Source organism: Gekko japonicus, unplaced genomic scaffold, assembly GCF_001447785.1.
Source record: "Gekko japonicus isolate JY-2015 unplaced genomic scaffold, Gekko_japonicus_V1.1 scaffold158, whole genome shotgun sequence".
In the NCBI taxonomy this organism is placed as follows: domain Eukaryota; kingdom Metazoa; phylum Chordata; class Lepidosauria; order Squamata; family Gekkonidae; genus Gekko; species Gekko japonicus.
Window position 1 is genome coordinate 203,733 of NW_015170279.1, and position 20,691 is coordinate 224,423.

At 46.1% G+C, this 20,691-nt stretch overlaps 1 protein-coding gene across 1 annotated transcript in view; it reads right to left on the reverse strand.

Annotated features, from left to right (window-relative positions):
• Nucleotides 1-6,732: 6,732 nt before the first annotated feature.
• Nucleotides 6,733-20,691, reverse strand: part of PAPPA2 (pappalysin 2) — a 185,015-nt gene continuing 171,056 nt past the window's right edge. Inside the window, exons 22-23 of the mRNA XM_015417742.1 lie at nucleotides 17,052-17,150; nucleotides 6,733-6,807 (exon numbers count right to left, since the gene is read on the reverse strand). Of these exons, the coding sequence (XP_015273228.1) occupies nucleotides 6,733-6,807; nucleotides 17,052-17,150 (174 nt within the window). The remainder of the gene's footprint in view (nucleotides 6,808-17,051; nucleotides 17,151-20,691) is intronic.

The window sequence follows — 20,691 nt, forward strand, 5'->3', positions numbered from 1 at the left end:
GAGGCCAAGTAATTTAATGCCAAAAGTAGGGGAACAGTCCCACTAACCTATAAGCCTCATTTTAGTTTGCCCTGCTAGGGATCTGAGCACTCACTGGCCATCCCAAGTATCCTCTTGGCAACCTGGCTGCTCTTTGGAGCTCACCCAACTCTCCTATGGTTTTCCCTCTTCTCTGTGAGTCCTACTGCCACCAGCTGGTCGATTTTCAGAACTGCTTGCCTGGATGGCCCACACTCCGGGCTCCCTTCTGCCAATTAGTTGCTTCCAAGCCCAATCTAATCAGTTTAAAACTCCAGCTAGCATCTCCTGCTATCTTGGGGATGACACATCACACTTGGAGATTCCTGTGGGAATAGCAGTGTATCAAACTACCACCAACAGTTCCCCCACACCATTTCTGGATAATGTGTTTGAGCAGTGGAGGTGTACGTGGTACAGAGAATGAGTACCCACATTTATAATAATGTATTAAAAAGTGCACACACATACTATGCACAGCAATGGATTGAGCAAGGAATACAAAGAAAAGATGTATGTAAATATACCCTAGCTGGTGTTTATCTAAGGCAGGTTGGTTAGCTTAGTTGCCGCAGTACTTTTAAAAGTTCCCCATTAACTTGGAATCTTAGTCTGGGCTTGCCCCTGACCTTGCTACAGGGAGAAGGGGAAGGGGCTTTTGACAACTGAAGAGCTTTGGAGATGCTCCAAGGTCTACTAAAACTTTGAGGGAAAGCTCACACCTAAATGCTGAGCTGGGTGTTGGGGGACGGTCAGGACAGCCTCCCAGACCTTGCTTTGACCTAGGAAAACCGTAGAAAGTAACATATCCCATTGGTCTCCAATACTTTCCTGAATCAGTGCAAGCACAGAGAAATCACTCTTCTCTCTCTAGGTGTGGGAGAAGTGGATGGGAATCTTGCTAAGGATGACATGAGCCAGGGAGTGTATTTATGGTTTTAATATTGGCCCTGGGTGTGTTGCATACAAACAGGTTTAAGAAGAGGAAGAGGAAGAAGAGATTGGATTTATACCCCACCCTTCACTCAGAGTCTCAGAACAGCTTACAGTCTCCTTTCCTTTCCTCTCTGAGGTAGGTGGGGCTGAGAGAGCTCTTTTAGAACTGCTCTTGAGAGAACAGCTCTGAGAGAACTGTGACTGGCCCAAGGTCACACCATCAGCTGCATGAGGAATCAAACCCGGTTCTCACAGATTGGAGTCCGCACTGTTAACCACTATATCAACTAGAACAAGTTAAGCTGTGCTGGCAGCCAAGATCTCTGGCTAGAATTAAATGCACAAGGATAAGGAGGGGGAAGTTTGGAGAGTGAGGGTGACCATCCATTTTTAGATAAACATTTTACGGATATGTGGTTTAACTGGAAAGTTTATCTGAGAGTTTAAGTTGGGTAACCTCTACTTTGTACATGTGTGTGTGTGCACGTGCAGGAGGTTCTTTTCATATAACCCGGCTACAGAACCAGATATAATCTGCTCCCCTGAAATGCCCGTCAACATCAGAGCCCACGTTCTGCCCTTACTTCACTTTTGCACTTTTGGGGTTTGCTTCTTATGAGTTGCACAGACTTTTTTTAAAAAAGGAGAAACTCGGACATCATAGCAGCTGAGCAATGATATTGGAACAATCACAAACCTGCAGGTATGTATTTATTTTCACACACATGATAAAGAAAAACATGCTCAGAGACCACACTTGCCCAGAGCCTGTCTCAGTGTTGCCAAGCTGACGTTATCTGTTTTCCCCCCGAGACGGTAATTCTATTTTGAGTTTGTGGGCAGGAAGAAGGAGTAAGATCACAAATATAGGTAGATTATTTATTTTAATAGATTTTTATAAAAAATAATTATCAAATACAAAACAAAATTAAAATAGCAGCAGCTTCAATTGTCAGTAAAACCCTAACCCTCGAAAAAGGGGACAAGATGTTCCACGTTTGCTAAAGGTGATCCCATACTCCTGTGCCAAAGAACTAAGTGATCCATGACAGATACATTTTCCCCACTGGCCTTTCAGCTCTACTGCTGGAACAAGACTTTTTCATAAGACAGGCAGTAATACCATACCCACAGAACCTAACCCTTGCAACACCTGCTTTGGGAGAATGAGGTGGTTTAAATGCTAGGACATCTGTCTGAGGGAAATGCGGACAGCAATCGTATAATCAGGTGGATGAGAAATGTTTACATGTCAACGCTTGAAGCCACAGAGGCCTGAAATTTAGTGTCAGAACCCAACTTGAGGTCTCACACAAAGGGACTGGTTGATGTGTTGGAGAGACAGCAGATTTCTGAAGGCTTGAGTGTAGCTCACCCTTTCCCCTCAAAATAACTCAATGAAAATTAACCCCCAATATAGTGCTCTGTTGCTCTGCGGGTACAAGAAGCCACAGGACATCTTTTACTGGGCCAAACCTAGTCACATTGTTTTTTGTAGAAAAAGCCCAGCAGGAACTCATTAGCATAATAGGTCACAACAAACAACACAAACTCATTAGCATATCAGGCCACACCCCTGACAGCAAAACTCATTAGCATATTAGGCCACACACCCCATGCCTTGCCTGGGTGCCCTGGAGCTTCCTTTGGCTTGTCCGGGCGCCCCGTGGCACTGGTACAGAGGAATAGAAACGACTTGGACCTTTCAGGGCTGTTTTTGTAGAAAAAGCCCAGCAGGAACTCATTAGCATAATAGGCCACACCCAACAGCAGAAACTCATTCGTATATTAGGCCACACCCCTGACAGTACAGCTCATTAGCACATTAGGCCACACCCCCATGTTACCAGAAGTGTGGTCATCCAGCCACACCCACCTTTTGCTTCTTATTCTGTTTACCTTGTTTGTTGTCAAAACCCAGGGCTTTTTTGTAGCAGGAACTCCTTTGCATGTTAGGCCACACACCCCTTATGTAGCCAATCCTAATGAGTTTCTGCTGTTGGGTGTGGCCTGTTATGCTAATGAGTTCCTCCTGGGCGTGGCCAACTCGGGAGCCAGCTGGAACTCCGTTCCTGCGCGTTCCTGCCCAAAAATAGCCCTGGACCTTCTGTAGCCATTCAGTGGTATCAACGAGACAACAGTATCCTGACATTTCTCCTCCCTCAGCTTTTCGCACAGGCAACGGAGTGAAGAACACAAGTTGGCCATTTAGTGATCAGAACAGTTGCGGCTCTCAGTGAAATGCTGTGTTTGAAACCAGGTTCCAGCCGTCACCCCCCACTCTGGCCTGATCCAGCTAAGGAACACCGAGGGCCACAAACAATGGGAGCAGAGATGAAAAAATAAAAACAGTGCAGCGGGAAGAAATTTTTATTCCGATATGTTAATAACCCCACCAAAGCTCTTAGGTACTTACGTCAGCCACTCTGACTGGCTGCACTTCTAAGCAGCTGGGAGAGGTTCTTATTCATTTAGGATATTTCTATCCTGCCTCTCCACTAGCTTCGCACAACACCAAAGGTGGCTTCCTTTTGTTTGTTTTGGCTTGGAGGCACAACAGGACCTCACAGACTCCCAAGGGCCATTTTGTATATGGGACAGCACAGCTAGGCACACACACAACGAGGAGTTATGGCCAGTCCTGGCTCCCTGATAAGCACACAGCACAAGTTTCCGAACACACATTTCCTTCACTCACACACTGCATTTATTTTTAGTTGTACATCTAAAAATGCAACATGTTGAGCAGCCTTAAGAATGTCCACATTCAGCCTCCTTAAACAGAAAACTATTTTCTAGCCATCACAATTGCAGGAATACCCCTGAAAACACACTGATGGGATTTAAAAAAAAAATTAAAATCATATGAAACAATGTCACGGGGGTACAGAATAAGTGCCATGAGGGGCCAACCTGTGGAAGGCAAGCATCTGTGGCTCAGTGGTACATCTGCTTGGCACGCAAAAGGTCCCAGGTTCAATGCCTGGCATCTCCAATTAAAAGGCTCAAGTAGTAGGTGGCATGAAAGACATCTCTTCGAGACCCTGGAGAGCCACTGCCAATCCGAGTAGACAATACTGTCCTTGAAGGACCCATGGTCTAGTTCGGTAGAAGGCAGCTTTACACATGCATGTGTTCACGTGGTACAAATGCCACAAAGGACCCAAGAAGTGTACATTTGTGGCAGGAGCTGTGGAACGCACTTGGGCCTGACCAGGTACATGTAGAGTCAAGCTCATACTCTAATTCCAGCTGCTGCCTGATACCAGCTGTCCCTCCCTACATGCATTGATTCTAACCCATATTAAGTTCTCCACCACACACACACACACACACACAACACTGCAATAAATAATCGTATTCATATCTCAGACAAAAAACTGAAGCCCAAATTCCCCAGAAATTGATATCCCCGAATTGTGTTTCATATTTAATCTGTTTAACAGTGCTTGGAAGCTGTGGTTCATGCCAGAGTATCCTGATGCTGCTGGAGCATTCTCCGTTCATCATCTGTGCTCTGGTGTGCAGCGTGAACCCACAACCAATCATTCTAGAGGGGCAGCCTGTATTGGAATAGCTGGAGCAACAGAACACAATGGACCTCAGGAGGGGACTGTGTGGGGGCAAAATGGGATCAGATATGAGGTTCCCAACACCATTTTTTTCCCCTTTGCAACACTAAGAAAGCCTCAGTGTTGCCCTTTGTGAATGGACAGCATGATCTACGATGCCATCCTCCCCACAGCCATGCATTGTAGAGACTGGCCAAGGATGGCGGGCAAAGCTCTGTCAGGAAAGCTTGTTCTTCATTGCTGATCTTCACATTAAGGAAGGGCCGCTCCAGGGTCCCCCAGAATATTTTGAAAATCTCTGGTCTAGAGTCACATCTTGAGCACTCTGGAGCAGCGGATCTATTCAGGACAGTCTAGAGGAACACTGGTCTGTACAAGTGCTCAGCAGGCAGAAAGCCCATGCTGGTTTCATTAACAGAGTGTGTTAAATCGACAGCACTAAAAGATCTCTGGGTAGCCATTCCGCAGGCTTTTCACGTTGCCACCTGCCCATGGCTAGGCTATCCCACTGACTAAGCATGGGAATTGATCTCTTTTTCTTTTGTTCCTTTACAGACGCAAACAGCTGCTACTTAACATGCACGGGAAGGATAGCTAGGCTTGTAAAACAAATCTGAAGGCCCTTAACCTGTGGACTTATTTGCAAGGCTACCTTGACGCCTGGCCTCTTAGTGTTGAACAGCATGGGTTTTTTCTTCAAAGGCGGCACTTTTTTATTTAAAAAACAACAACAACAGAAAAACCCCACAATGCAGATGTGCAGCGTTTCTGTTGCAGCCCTTGGCCTGTCCATACGCCAAACACCGCTTGGGATTTAGTGGTGGGTGAGAGCGTGAAGCAGCACCCGTTACACTGAAAGGCGTTTCTTGGGGCAGCGTATACAATAAGAATCAAACGGTAAGACTTTCCAGTTGCAGGGGGCAATCCCTGCACATAGAAAGCAACAGCACACTGGGGAGGAGACTACAACCCGATCCCGCCATGCTCGCAGTCTGTGTGGATGGTTTGCTCCCAGGCGGAGGAGCTTTAAAACACCCCCCACACACACACACCTGTCACCCAAAATGGTGCCGTCTAGGGAAATTACAGTCTAGGGGAAATGCACATGAGTTCCAATAGTCCTGCTCAGGGCTCTTTTTGTAGAAAAAAACCAGCAGGAACTCATTAGCATAATAGGTCACATCCAACAGCAGGAACTCATTAGCATATTGGGCCACACCCCTGACAGCACAGCTCATTAGCACATTAGGCCACACCCCCATGTTACCAGAAGTGTGATCATCCAGCCACACCCACCTGTTGCTTGTTATTCTGTTTACCTTGTTTGTTGTCAAAACCCAGGGCCTTTTTTGTAGCAGGAACTCCTTTGCATGTTAGGCCACACACCCCTAATGTAGCCTATCCTAATGAGTTCCTGCTGTTGGGTGTGGCCTATTATGCTAATGGGTTCCTGCTGGGCGTGGCCAATTTGGGAGCCAGCCGGAACTCCGTTCCTGTGCGTTCCTGCCCAAAAATAGCCCTGGTCCTGCTGTTTGTATAAATTGGCCTCGGCATCGCCTCAGTCCCTGGAAATCCCTCTCACCACCTGACCAGCCCCGTTGTTGTTGTTTTTTCTTCTTCTAACGGTCAGTACTTCACAGCAGCACGTTTTCAGCTTAATGAACAGCAAATAAAAATATAATATAGATTTGTCATAAAATTATGCTTAAATATTTGCAGACAGATCGCTTTTCTCTTCCTCCCCTCTCCCCCCCCCTTTGCTAAATCAAGCCTAGATAGTAAAAAGGGGGGGGGGGAGATGGGAGCCAAAATTCAGAGCAAGGAGAAATGGGTGTGAGGCAGCAAACCATCGATACAGTGATAGAATGGAGGGGGGCCTAGGAGCCTGCCCCAAAGCCAGGTCGCTAAGAGAGCTGATGAGGCTGGAACAGGCCCCTGACTGGGGTTTCAGTTACGAATGGAAGGAAGTTGAACTGGGGGGGGGTCTTCAGAATGGTTCCTCCCCCCCCCTTATGCCCCCTGCTCTCTCTTCACCCCCCTCTTCATTGCTTTCCTTCTGGGCCACACTTTGTAGCAGCGTTGGGCCTCGGTGATCACGCCGGCTCCTTTTCCTCAGCCCTCCCAGTCCCCCCGTTTGTGCTCCCCCACAAGCCTTGAATCTTCCTCCAGGTTCTGGCCTCGAGAGCCCGAGCCGTCCCGGCTGCTGTTATTGATTCTCTTCTGCCGCCGGGTCCCGGCAGCTGCAGGCATCCTGGTCACAGTCGTCAGGAAACGGAACCACCTGAAGGGGGATCAGAGGAGAGGACTGTTCAGGGAATGGAAGCCTGGCTAAGTTAATGGAGCCCCCACCCCCCAAAAGGAGATGTGATTCAGGAAGTTCAGTCATTGGCCTATTACTCTCTGCCCTAAAAGCTGAGGATGTACAGCCACAAAACACATGAAGCCTATTTACAAAGGAGAGTCTTCAACAAAGATACAAAAGCAAAGCAGCTCAAAGCCCAGACATTGGTCCATTCTGCATCTGGCATTCACTCCACATTTTCCCAGCATTGGACCTGGTTCCCCCTTGCCTTGGAATATCTGTTTTCATTGCATTGCCTCAGATCCTGACTTCTGCATTGGCTACCTATTAAGTCCCGGGTCAGCTTGCCATCTAGTTTGTCTTCAATGATTGCTCCTGCACTGGTATGCAGATTTTCCTATGCCAGTACTTGCCTCAGCGGTCATTAGCCATGTAGGAGATGCTTTGGATGGTGGATCACACCTGACTAAGCCAAGTAATTCATGGCAAGGTGATAAATACAGAGGGGGAAATAGGGGTGGGGAAACTGATGGGAAATCAATGAAGCCATGTCAAGGTGTCTGTTTATTGTTCCCTTCGAATCAGAAGCAGAGGAAGGAAAAGGTGCTGCTCAAAACCACATTCATATACCCCAGGACAACACTGCACTGACTGCGAAGTCACCCCGGAACGGCCATAAATCTATGCAGAAGGTACCATAAAACCCAATGAACAAAGAAAGTGAAAGTGGCATGCAGTATATAGAGGGAGATTAACCTCCCAAAGTGGCTGTGGGAAAACTGCATGCAGAATCAGCCACTGGCTCCTTTGAGGAAGGCTGGAAGCCTGGAGCTGCCTGTTGAGAACTCTGATGGCTCCCTGACCTGTTAGAAAAAGTGGGAGGCGAATATATAGGCTACTACCGCACAGCGATGAAAACAAAACTGGCTGCACCAGTAGACAGAAAAAATGTAGAAAACCAGGTGCAAGGTGAAATAATATTTATTAAGTTCTTGTGGATCCCTACATGTTTCGCAATTCGCTTCTTTAGGGGATCATTTCCAAAAGTTATTCACTTTCCATCTTGAGCAGTACGCCTGGTTTTCTACATTTTTTTCCGCTACCAAAAAGCCCACGTTGCTACTTCACATGCAGAGCTGTTCACAGCAGCAACAGAGCATCCATGTCATGTGGCAGGTTCCCCTGCACTTTCCCTGCCCCAGTTCCACACGGCCCCCATTTCCAAACTTCTTCATACTCTCAATTAAGGGGGGGGGGACTAGGAAAGCCCCCTGGTGGCAAAGGGGGAATGGAGGCTGCAAGGGGACTGGGGCCAGGAAAATGGCAGTAATATGAGCAGAACCAAGAGATTTGCACTTGCCTGCCCGTATGGCATCCACCCTGTTCTCAATGAGATATTTACAAAAGCATTATAGCAAAGCAGGTTTAGGAAAGACTGTAGCACAGCCGGGGGAAAGGTAGGGGGGCCCATGAAAGTAAAATGATGCTGAGTGCAAGCTTGGGGGGAAAAATTAAGACCCAAGTAGACCAGAACACCCATGTGAAAGTGACCACGGTAACACACGCACAGGGGAAAAGGACCTGCTGGCCTCCTTCCTCCATCTGCTGATTTACTCCTCTCCCCTCTAGTGGATAATATTAAGAGTTCCAGAAGGCAGAGGTAAAAATGGAGAATCATAGAATCACAGAATCATAGAGTTGGAAGGGATCTCCAGGGTACTCTAGTCCAACCCCCTGCACAAGGCAGGAAATTCACAAATACCCCCCCCCTCCACACCCGCAGTGACTACTGTTCCACGCCCAGAAGATGACAAAAAACCTCCAGGGACCTCCAAAGAAGGAGAGCCCACCACCGCCCAAGGAAGCCTGTTCCACTGAGGAATTGCTCTGTCAGGAAGTTCTTCCTAATGTTTAGCCGAAAACTCTTCTGATTTAATTTCAACCCATTGGTTCTGGTCCAACCTTCTGAGCAACAGAAAACAACTCTGCACCATCCTGTATATGACAGTCCTTCAAGTACTTGAAGATGGTTATCATATCACTTCTCCTCTCCAGGCTAAACATACCCAGCTCCTTCAACCTTTCCTCATAGGACTTGGTCTCTAGACCCCTTACCATCTTCATTGCTCTCCCCTGGACACGCTCCGGCTTGTCTATAATCTTTTTAAATTGTGGTGTCCAAAACTGAACACAATACTCTAGGTGAGGTCTAATCAGAGCAGAGCAAAGTAGTACCATGATTTTGTGTGATCTGGACACTATACTACTGTTGATACAGCCCAAAATCACATTTGCCTTTTTAGCAACCACATCACACTGCTGACTTATGTTCAGTGTATGGTCTACTAAAACCCCTAGATCCTTTTTGTACATACTACTGCCAAGACAAGTCTCCCCCAACCTATAATTATGCATTTCATTTTTCCTACCTACATGCAGAACTTTACATTTATCCCCATTGAAATTCATTTTATTTGTTTTAGCCCAGTTTTCCAGCCTATCAAGATCATCCTGTATCCTGACTCTGTCTTCTACCATATTTGCTACCCCTCCCAATTTAGTATCAGCTGCAAATTTAATAAACAATCCCTCTATCCCTTCATCCAAATCATTGATAAAGATGTTGAACAAAACAGGTCCCAGGACAGATCCCTGAGGCACTCCACTTGTCACTCCTCTCCAAGAAGATGAGGAACCATTCACCAGCACTCCTTGGGTGCTATCTGTCAACCAGTTACAGATCCACCTAATGGTCATAGGATCCAAACCACATTTTTCCAATTTGTCAACAAGAATATTATGTGGAACCTTATCAAAAGCCTTACTGAAATCAAGATAAACTATATCTACAGCATTCTCCTGATCCAGCAAAGTAATAACTTTCTAAAAAAAGAGATAAGGTTAGTCTGACATGACTTGTTCTTGAGAAACCCATGCTGGCTCTTAGTAATTACAGCTGTCTTTTCTAAATGCTCAAGGACCGTCCATTTGATTATTTGTTCCTAAACCTTCCCAGGTATAGATGTCAAGCTGATGGCAAATATGGTAGTTACCCGGATTCTCCTTTTTCCCGTTCTTGAAGATGGGGACAACATTTGCCCACCTCCAGTCTTCTGGCACCTCACCTGTTCGCCAAGAATTCTCAAAAATAATGGACAGAGGCTCAGAAATTACATCTGTGGGCTCTTTTAGTACCCTTGGATGAAGCTCATCTGGCCCCGAGGACTTAGTTTCATTTAAAGAAACTAGGTGCTTATGTACTACCCCTATGCCGATCCTAGGCTGCAACTCCCTTCCCTCATCATGTGTTCTGTTTTTGCAATACTGAGCACTGTTTCACTTGCAAAAGACTGAGGAAAAGTAGGAATTGAGAAGGCTACTATACTCTGTCAACTTCCCATATAGAGATGGTGATCATAATGAAAGGTGGGTTCATACAATCAAAATGTTCCTGTGTGCACGTGTGTAGCTCCAAGGCTTCATGGGACTGTGGAGCCATGGCAGTGAATTAGCTCGGCACATGTTCTTTCAAGGTAAACCAGGCTATTGGTCAGAGATAGAAAATTTGCATCTCTATGGAAATCTCCAGTCTAGAATTTACGTTGTATCCAGAAAGGCTCCCACACTCAAGACCTCCAATGGAGCATTACCACCTACTTCTGCGGTGGGAAAGCATTATTTTTCATCTATTTCTTTCTGTGTCACTTCCCACTAAGGAGCCGCTGAAGGTCTTGTGGGGGGCATCTCCTTTCCCTCCTCCCCCACTACTTCTGCTTTCCCTTTCCTGAAAGCCTTCATAGTCTCTCCCCTTTCCTGTTTCCTTCTTTCTACCCACCAGCCAACCTACCTTAATCCAACCCGTCTTCAGCTTTCCCTCTTTTCTTCCCCCTTGTAAACTCTCCCCCTAAAAAGTCTGGTCCGGTTGCATGGGCTGGTCCAGCTGCACAGTGGGGAACCTGAAGGACTTGAAGGAGTGTGACTAGCCCTGCATCACCTAGAGAGCTTCCACAGCACATTGGGGATTCAAACATGGGTCTCCCAAATCCTAACCTGAACTCTAACCACAATACAACACTGGTTCCCATGGTTTACCTGCTGTTGAACAGTTGCAAGCAGCCAGTCCTGAATAAGTCACACAAGTCTTGTGGTAGCAAATCACTCAGTGGATGCTGGTGGGTCTGGCCTCAGGAAGTCCTCCCTGAAAGGCCAATACAGCCCTTGAAAGGGCCTTGTTCCTCCCCCTTCCTTTTGCTGACAGAAGCCAAGGCTTGAAGGCTAGCAATACTGTTGGGGTTGCCAACCGACAGCCACTCAGCGCTCACAGCCTCTATTTCCCCCACCCAAATGTTTGTTGTTAGATTTCAGATAGTTCTACAAACTTCCTGCTTTTCTCACATTTCTAGGAAGCTATGTCTTGTGTGTCACTGGCCCCAATCTCCAGATTTAAATATTCACAGATATGATCACATCGAGAATTAGATATATTGATGCTCTGGGTTGTCACACTACAGTGTTCTAGTATTGGTAGTGGGGTGTTCACATAAGATGAGTGACGACATTTTAAAAAGTGGCTAGCCAACTATTTGTATCATTCTGCCTAGGAATGAAAATTTTAAAACACTTCTGTATCTGTGCAGAAATCCACACAGGAATGTGACTTATCTTGGTGATATATAACGGGTTGCTAAAGAGTGACCTGTATGCTGTGATAAATTACCCTGTGGCAAAAGGTCATCTGTATTAATCCATTCTGTGTAACTTAGATTCTCTTTTATCGTATGGGATGACATCACAATGTATCCTTGGTATGAAAAACATACGTCTGGCTTGCCTCCTGGCATCACAAAATTGAGAAGTCAGAGAAAAGCCAGAGGTAAGTGTGAAGAAATAAAAAATGTTTTCCTTCTAGTTTGCTATCTTGTTCCGAGGGCCAATTGTTTCCCCATGGGGGAACGCTCCTCCCTCTGCTGTAATGTCTGGTGTGGCTTGCCAAGGGCATCCTCAGGATCACATGGACAATTTTCACACCAGCAATGGACTCCTCCAAAAACATCTGGCAAGGAAACCCACCATATGTTTGAGAACATTTATCACCTCAGCTATAGCCAAGGTTACAGGAGGTCAAGGGGGAGCCACCAAGCAGAAGTACCCGTTGGGGGGGAAAGCTATTTCCATCCTGAATCAGGATTCCTGATCCTCCCCTTCTGACTTCTTATATTATATCTGCACAGAAAAACCTCTCTGCACCAACTGGACACAGAAGGAACCCCCATAAGACTTCTGTGGTGTGGCTTGGATCCCATGGCTCCATTCGGTTAGCAGCAATGCCCCCTCTAAGCTGTGGAGTCTTGTGAGCAAAAATTCTACTTTCTGAGCTCCTGGCATCAGAGTTGTGAGCGAGCGATTTGGCTCCTGCATAAATTAGTTTACCCTGGAGCCCTCCTTCCTGAGCTGAGACAAAAAGGTGTGAGCCAGACGCTACAAAATTGTGAGCTAGCTCACACTAACTCAGAGGGAACACTGGTTAGCAGTGGTGTTTCTCTCCAGTGAAAAGCACCTTCCTCTTGCTCAGGAGTAGAGCACATTTCTGCATGCAGAAATGCCCAGATTTAAAACTTGGAAACTGAAGCTAGCACGAGACATGTAACATGAGTCAGGTTGGGGTCTCCCCCAATCCAGCTTGCATAACACACCTGATTAGGCTGCACCTTAAAAATGGGGGGGGCTCCAAATCGGATGCGGGAGGGGAGCTGTTTCTCCCACTTCCAGTCCCATGTGTCTGACCAGATGGACATGTGGAACCAGCAACAAGACAAACAGCCATGCTCTGCAGCTGTTTTTTTTCCTGCTGCAATAGCACGGGAGGGCAGGCGGAAGCCTGTCCTGCCACTTGGCTGTGTTCCGCGGCTGATTCAGGGCCCTTCAACAATTTTAAGGTGAGTTCTGGTCAGACGTGTTAATGCAAGTCAGGTCAGGGGGATCCCTGGCTCAACTCACATTTCGGGCCTCGCGTAAGAAGGGCCAGATGTTCGAGGAGAAAGCCTAAAGACCACTCTCTGCTTGAGACCTATGAGAGCCGCTGCCTGTCACAGGGAACGGTCCTGAGCTACATGCACGAGTGGTATGATAAGGCTCTGTTGTGTGATCAGCACAAGTCGACAAATAATACGGCACCTCTGGCAAACTGGTGTGAGAGCCAGTTTGGTGTAGTGGTTAAGTGCGCGGACTCTGACCTGGGAGAACCGGGTTTGATTCCCCACTCCTCCACTTGCACCTGGCTGGATGACCTTGGGCAAGCCATAACTCTGGCACAGCTGTTCTTGAAAAAGGGCAGTTTCTGTCAAGAGTTCTCTCAGCCCCACCTACCTCACAGGGTGTCTGTCGTGGGGAGGGGAAGGGGAAGGAGATTGTAAGCCGCTCTGAGACACCTTTGGGTAGTGAAGGACGGGGGATAAATCCAATCTCTTCTCTTCTCTTCTGTGTGCACTCACCACCAAGACAGGTTCCTTGCCTGCGTGTGCAGAGCAAGCGACTGAGCTGCTGCTGCTGGTGGGCCTTGGAAGGGCTCCTTCCACTCAGAGCTTCGTACAAAACAAACTCAGGACACTGAACGTTTGCTTGGAGGCTTTTCAGATCTTTCTTATCCGACCTGATGAAAGGGTCAGACCAGTCTGTGGGGGGGGGGGGACTTTCTCTCTCCTGGATCAGTTGACATAAACAAAAGGGGCCGATTTGGGATTCTGCAACGATGCCCGATTACACAGCGGGGATGGAATGACATGTTCTTACCACCTGTTTGGTTTGGCCTAAGGACACCTCCCCACCATGTCTTCCCAATGCCCTTCCCCCCACTTGCCATGCAGCAAGCCCTCTGCTCCATCGCCAAGGAGTTAATGAGTTCCACCCTGCAGCCTGTCCTCAGGGCAGACGGGGCTCCAGGTTATCCCTGCCTGAGGTGGAAAACAACACCCGAGCTCTCTTCCAAAACCCACACTCCCAAGTTCTTTTCCTTTCCCTTCTCTGTGAGTGATGAAAAGAAAAATGGTTCACGATCTACAGGCATCAGAAGAAAGAAACGAACTAGACTCACACATTTTGAAATAGTTTTTATGTCTCACTGTGCAAGAGATAGCAACAAATGAGAATCCAGAAGGAGTAAGCAGTGAAGTCCCATACCCCAAAAGACCAACCTGGTATAGTTTTCAGGAGTATAAAATAACAGAAAACACCCCCCCATGTGATTTCAAAGGGGGACTTAAGAAGCTAAACAAGATGTATGTTTCCATCAATAACTTTTGATTGACCAGCTTATTGGTGTAGAAGTATCAAATGTTTAGGGAAAGCAGTCATAGTCCTTATATCGGCATTACAAGCTCTCTGTCCTCCTGGAATCCTTCTGCATTACACTACTATACACTAAAGGCATTGGGGGAATTCAAGGAACAAGACATTCAGGGCTTAGAACTCAAGCTGGCAAACCTCTGACAGCACCAGGGAGATATATGAGATATACAAGCCGCCAACAGGTCTGGTTCACACATGAACGGCCATAACTTGATGAATGAGACTTGAATGGAAAGGACACATCAGCAGCACAGACGGAACTTTCACGCTGCCTCAAACGCAGTGCTTTTCAATTTCGTCAATGAAGTGTGTGATTAGAGGACAGCTCCGGAATGTGTGATGTGTGGGACCTCTTCATTCTTACTTCAACTGAGGGGACAGAGCTCAGTGCCACAGCCTCTGCTTTGTACACAGGAGGCCTTAGGCCCAGTCCTCGGTGTCATCAACTAAAGGATCTCATGTAAGACGTGTTGGGAAAGATCTTTCTCTGGCTGGGCATTTGAAGAGCCACTGCCATTCAGTGTGGATAGTGCGGAACTAGATGGTCCAGGAGTCTGACTTGCTATGAGGGCATCCTCACAAGTCCATTTGCTTTAAAATTTTATTTACTAGATCATTGATATGCCACCCTTCGATCTACACAATTGATCTCCAGGACACAGGGGCAACATGTTAAAAGCACAAAAATGTTGTCGCATAGAGTATATCAGCTTTCAGTTCTTTGTATACGCAATTTTGCTTCCGGAGGACTACAGCATTTATACTTGTTGAATTCCATAAACACATCAAATATTGCAATTTGATATGCTAAGTAAGTTATAAATGATTCACTTCCTGTTGTTAAAGCAGTGAAATTAGTTGATATTTGACAGGACAAAGTTTCCAGTTTCTCCTGGCGGGGGGGGGGGGAAATCCCCTCCCAATGGTTTCAAGATTTCTGGAAATTTTACATGTCTAGTCCCCAGGACCCACTCTAGTCAACACCCTGGCTGCAGCACTCTGCACCAATTTACATCAAACAGGTGAAAGAAAGGGGTGTCAAGAAGGGGCGAAAAATACCCCCCCTCCTTTCCCAACCGGCAGAGTTCAGGCTTCATGTTTACTTTGCAAGCCTGGGTTTGAAAAACGAGAGGAAAAGACGACAGCAGCGGGGAAGTGAAGCATTTGGGACGAAAAGGACTGGCATGGGAAAGGTTAAGCACTCCCTTATGGGGAAACCAGCAACTTTCCCAGCTTTTCCAGCCATAAAGTGTTTCAAAATCCAGGCTCTCTCAAAGGAAAAATTACTTCACAAATAAGTAAGGCAGTTGGACCTGCTTGTCCATTCAACACAGTGCAATGTTCTGTCAGTGATTAGTTCTGTAACTTTTTTTTTTTTAAAAAAGCCTTAACTCGATAAGAATTTGAAAAAAATACATGCAAGGCAGATGTTCGACTGTCTTGTTCATTTGTGAAGAAATCTTTCCCCTGAGACAGACCAGTGTTCAAAACACACTGGGAATTAAAGACTGTGTTTTCTACACAGCTGTTTCTATCATGCCGCCCGCCCCCCCCGCCCCCCCGCCGCCAGCTGTCGGGTCTGTTCTTTCATTTATTTATTTGGAAAATTTATATTCTGCTGGTCCCATTAAGCATTAGCTTGCCTATTTTCTGATGCAAATCACCTGCTCCTCCACATACTTTGTGAAAAAGAGAAGGCCATTAGACCTTCTTCGCACACAGCCATAATACATCTGTGTAGCTTGCCCCTGAAGAGGTCTAACAGTAATCTAAAAGTTGTTTCAAGATCTTAGACCAGAAGATTACAGGTGAAACTCAGTGTAAGCCTGAGAGAAGGGAAGAATGAAAGAACAGTGCTTTACTGAAAGCCTACTGCCTCCGAAAAGGCTGATATTACAAGAGTCAGGAAATGATCCTCTTCTTCCATCCCAGTTCCCAAGCAGCTTTCCAGTTTAACAGTCTGTGGGCTGTCGTCTCATTAAGAGAGGCGACCTGTGTGCTGCCATGTTGGGTTATTCTAGCGATGTGCTGCAGCCATGTTCCATAAGAACAATCAGAACCCAGGGGGGTGCCACCAATAAACTGGACAATTAGCATGAGAGGCTCTGCATGAAGAGAATGGTGTCTTGCTGAGACTGACCAGATGACTCCTGGCGCATTCCATGACTGTCTCACAGATTAGGACATAACCGTAAGCACACAATTAAATGCCTCACCCTACAGGAATATTTCCGGCTGACAGGAAACCAGCATGTTAGGGAGAAGGCTAAAATAGAATCATTCTCCATGATGAGTTGGGATTTTGCAGTCATGGTCCTTGCTGGACCATATCAAGGTTGGTCTATTTCAGTGGTGGCGAACCTATGGCACGGGTGCCAGAGGTGGCACTCAGAGCCCTCTCTGTGGGCACGCGTGCCATCGCCCCAGCCAGGCCCAGACCATCATTAAAGTGTCAAATTCTCTGCCAAATAATTTTAAGTAAATGAAAGCATTTGGGATTGCTTTTCTTACTTTGTTTGGATCATCAGAAGTTAATGTATGAGTTGTTTTTTCTAAAGTAAAACCTCAGTATTCAGGTTAAATTGCTGTGTTGGCACTTTGCGATAAATAAGTGGGTTTTGGGTCGCAGTTTGGGCACTCGGTCTCTAAAAGGTTCGCCATCACTGGTCTATTTCATCCACTAGTATATTCCCAATCCTGACCAACCAAAATGTGTCTAGAAACCTACAAACAGGGTGTGATAGTAAACTTCTCTCCACATTTGGTACTTGACAAGAATGTAATCTGAAGTGAAGAAGATCCGAACCTGAACCCAGGAGATCCTGCCCTTAAATGTAAAGCTGCTGTGAAATAGTGTGCTTAGTTATCACCTCACCTACCTTCCTGGAGGAAACTGTGGAGGAGCAGCAATCACCCCCATCGTACCGACAATAGGCTCGGTTGTTGATAGTGTCACACCAGCCATCAGCTAGGAAAGGCTAGAGAGAGAGAGAAGTGAGCATTCAGTGAATAGAAAGTGACTGAAAATGGACCAAAACCAACAAAGAGTCTTGTGGGATACAGAAAACAACACATTTGGTGCAGCATGCCAGCTATATCAAAGACTTTTAACGACAGTGAGAATCATTGCTATCTGAAAATTAAAATGCACATGGAACAAAATGCCAAGATGGCAACATAGTCAGCTTTTTAAAAACGGAACATGATCTTTAAAGTCTGTCCTGACGAAGACAAATGGTACATCATCAAGTTCACTTGTGGCCGGGAGTCCAAATTCAACGGGATGTTGATCTACCATCCATTTCGGCCACTGTCTCCTCTGTTGATGGACATATGTTCATTGACTGACATACATTTATTCCCAGTGTGATCAAATTAATACTGGATACACGCTTTTCAAAACTGAACTCCACAGTGAGCTTCAGTACATACAGACGTCAGCTTCAAACCGTCAATCAATACAAATGCACCAAATTCCACCCAAGAAACTTACAGTGCAGTCCTACAAAGAGTTACTCTAGTCTAAATGGATGAGTTTCAATGGGCTTATGCTGGAGTAACTCTGCATAGGATTGCATTGTCAGTATCACAGAAGAAACAGTGAGTGGAATTTATTTGTCTCTTTCTTGTTCAGACAGGTTCACAAATACTGCTGCAGAAGAAGACTAGTAATAACAACTTGGAAGGCATTCCTCAGGCTCAAAGACTAAATCCAATGGGGACATATGCTAAATGCCATCTGTCTCAGAATCATATTGGCCACCTGTGTTTTTGAGGATTACTCAGCTTTTCAACAGACCCAAGCACACAAATGTTGCACCCAGTGTTTCACAAAAGTATTTGTATTATTCTGTAGGAATCAGAATTATCCTTCAGGCAGCCTTTTAAAGTAGGCTGGTGCTATTACTTCCCCATACAGCAGACAGAGGGGAGGGGAGGGGAGAAAGAGAGAAATTCTCTAAGGCCACCTGTCTGGTTCACAGCAGTGGGCACCTTCGGAGCAGCAGCTTTCAGTTCACTCTCTCAGTCACTAGTGGACGACGGGAGTCCAACATTCTGCTCCCAACAGCAGCCGATCAGACACTTCTAAGCCGCTCACCAACAGAGCAAGACCATGACAGCCACAACCTACCCTTTGACCTCCAATGTCACTAATAACAACTTGTTCCCCAAGCAATGCATCTCCCAGTTTGGATGCCATCTAGCCATTCCATTGTTTTCAGAGGGGTACACATTTGGATAGCTGCCAAATGGACGTTTCTTAGAGAGGATTCAACTTCATACCTCTCAAGCTAGCCTGTACATTTGTACGTGTGATTCCTCAGTCTATTTTGTTCCTGAAAGAAAAAATCTCATAAGCAGGATTTGGGATCATTCTCACCAGAAGAATTTCGGGAACAGAAATGGAACTGCTCAGACTTCCAAGACATCCCTAGCATCGTGCTACGTCAATCCTTAATCATTTTAATTAGTGATGGTAGGCTTACCAAACGCCGGCGGGGGAAATCTATTTCCTGGCAGGGGTAACGCGGAGCGTCACATCCTGGCGACGGCGGGTGCAGCGCGCACAGCCGTCCCCCGCGGCACGCATCCTGCCAGGAAATAGATTTCCCCCGCCGGCGTTTGGTAAGCCTAAGTGATGGACACATTCCTCATGACCTGACTCACAACAGAACTTGCTTTTATTTAAAAGAGCCGGGTGTGTGTGTGTGTGTTCAGATCAGAGAAGAGCAAATCCCCCCCCCCCTTTCTGTTCCTTCATTGTTCCATGCCTTGCATTCTTCTTTCTCAACTTGATTCTGGAACATGTGCAATTTGCTATGTCATATTCCTTTTGGCAGGGCTGTTTTTGTAGAAAAAGCCCAGCAGGAACTCATTAGCATAATAGGCCACACCCAACAGCAGGAACTCATTAGCATATTGGGCCACACCCCTGACAGCACAGCTCATTAGCACATTAGGCCGCACCCCATATTACCAGAACTGTGGTCATCCAGCCACACCCACCTTTTGCTTGTTATTCTGTCAAACCCCAGGGCCTTTTTTTGTAGCAGGAACTCCATTGCATGTTAGGCCACACACCCCTAATGTAGCCAATCCTAATGAGTTTCTGCTGTTGGGTGTGGCCTATTATGCTAATGAGTTCCTGCTGGGCAAGGCCAACTTGGGAGCCAGCCGGAACTCTGTTCCTGCGCGTTCCTGCCCAAAAATAGCCCTGCCTTTTGGCATCTTTCCCTTTCTTTACATCACGAAGGAGCACAAGTACATTGATAAAACACTGCAAAAATCAAACCCTGATGTAATTGTTTGTGTGACTGCATGCAAGCAACAAGATTATTTTTGTGTGGTGTTTTACTGATGTGCACGCGTGCTCTTGTACAACAGTGAAATGTCACAGAAGAAGAATCTTGAGAAAATGGTATGTTATGATCAAATCAAGATTGCTTTTTCAGTGCACAAATGCTCATTGGCACTAAAAAGGAAAAGGGAAGGCATGAACCCACCAAGGAGCTGAAAACTGGCAGCACAGACAGCATCCACAGTGCTCTGTACGAAATGTAGATATTTTTAAAAATGGAATAAAGGAGGATCCCAAAGGCAATCATTCCACTTTGGAGACAAAATCAGGTAATTTGGGAATCCAAAACTCAAGGAGAGTATCAATCCCTTTTCAGATGTTACAATCACATGTATCAGGAACCTATCAACTGCACATGGATCAACCCCATTAAGTACAGTTGCCATGCTGTGTGAATATGTACAATGTGCATATTTACCTTGTGCATACAGCTCCAGTACGTATGACCTGACCATGAATTTGTCATGGCTCACATTTACCCATGTATACACCCATGGTAAATATGCATGTTACCCCTCTTCACACAACAGGGAGTATCACAGATAGCACATGATTCATGTGCATACTCCTGGAATATCTGTCTGTAACCTGCAAAAAGGGCTGAAGATGAGGAAAATGTCAGAAGCATCTGTAATCTGGATGCATTGTCCCTGCTAATAAGATTTTGAGGTTGCCACTGACAACTTTGTGAGAATCGGATCACGTACCAGCTTGCCAAAGCACAGCAGGCAAGGAAGTTCTGGCCTATCCAGAGAAAAAAATTTCTTTCTTTCTTTCTTTCTTTCTTTCTTTCTTTCTTTCTTTCTTTCTTTCTTTCTTTCTTTCTTTCTTTCTTTCTTTCTGCAGAATTCCATGAGGCAGAGGGTTTGTTTCTCTCGTTCATATGCTGACTCACTGAGAAAACCAAAACTCCACTTCCTACATAGCCTCCATATAATTATTACAAACAATCACCCACTGCCCCAAAAGCATCAATCTAAAATGACTTCCAGATCAGCGTCTTTAGGCCGGAGGTGCTGACATGCGGAGAAGGTTTGTCCTCACTATGTACATATGACCGCTAATTGCTCCCTTCCCACCACCCAAACTGCCAAAAACATACCCAAGTCTGAAACAAATGCCAGGCTTCTATGACAACCCTGGAGGAACACGACAGCTCA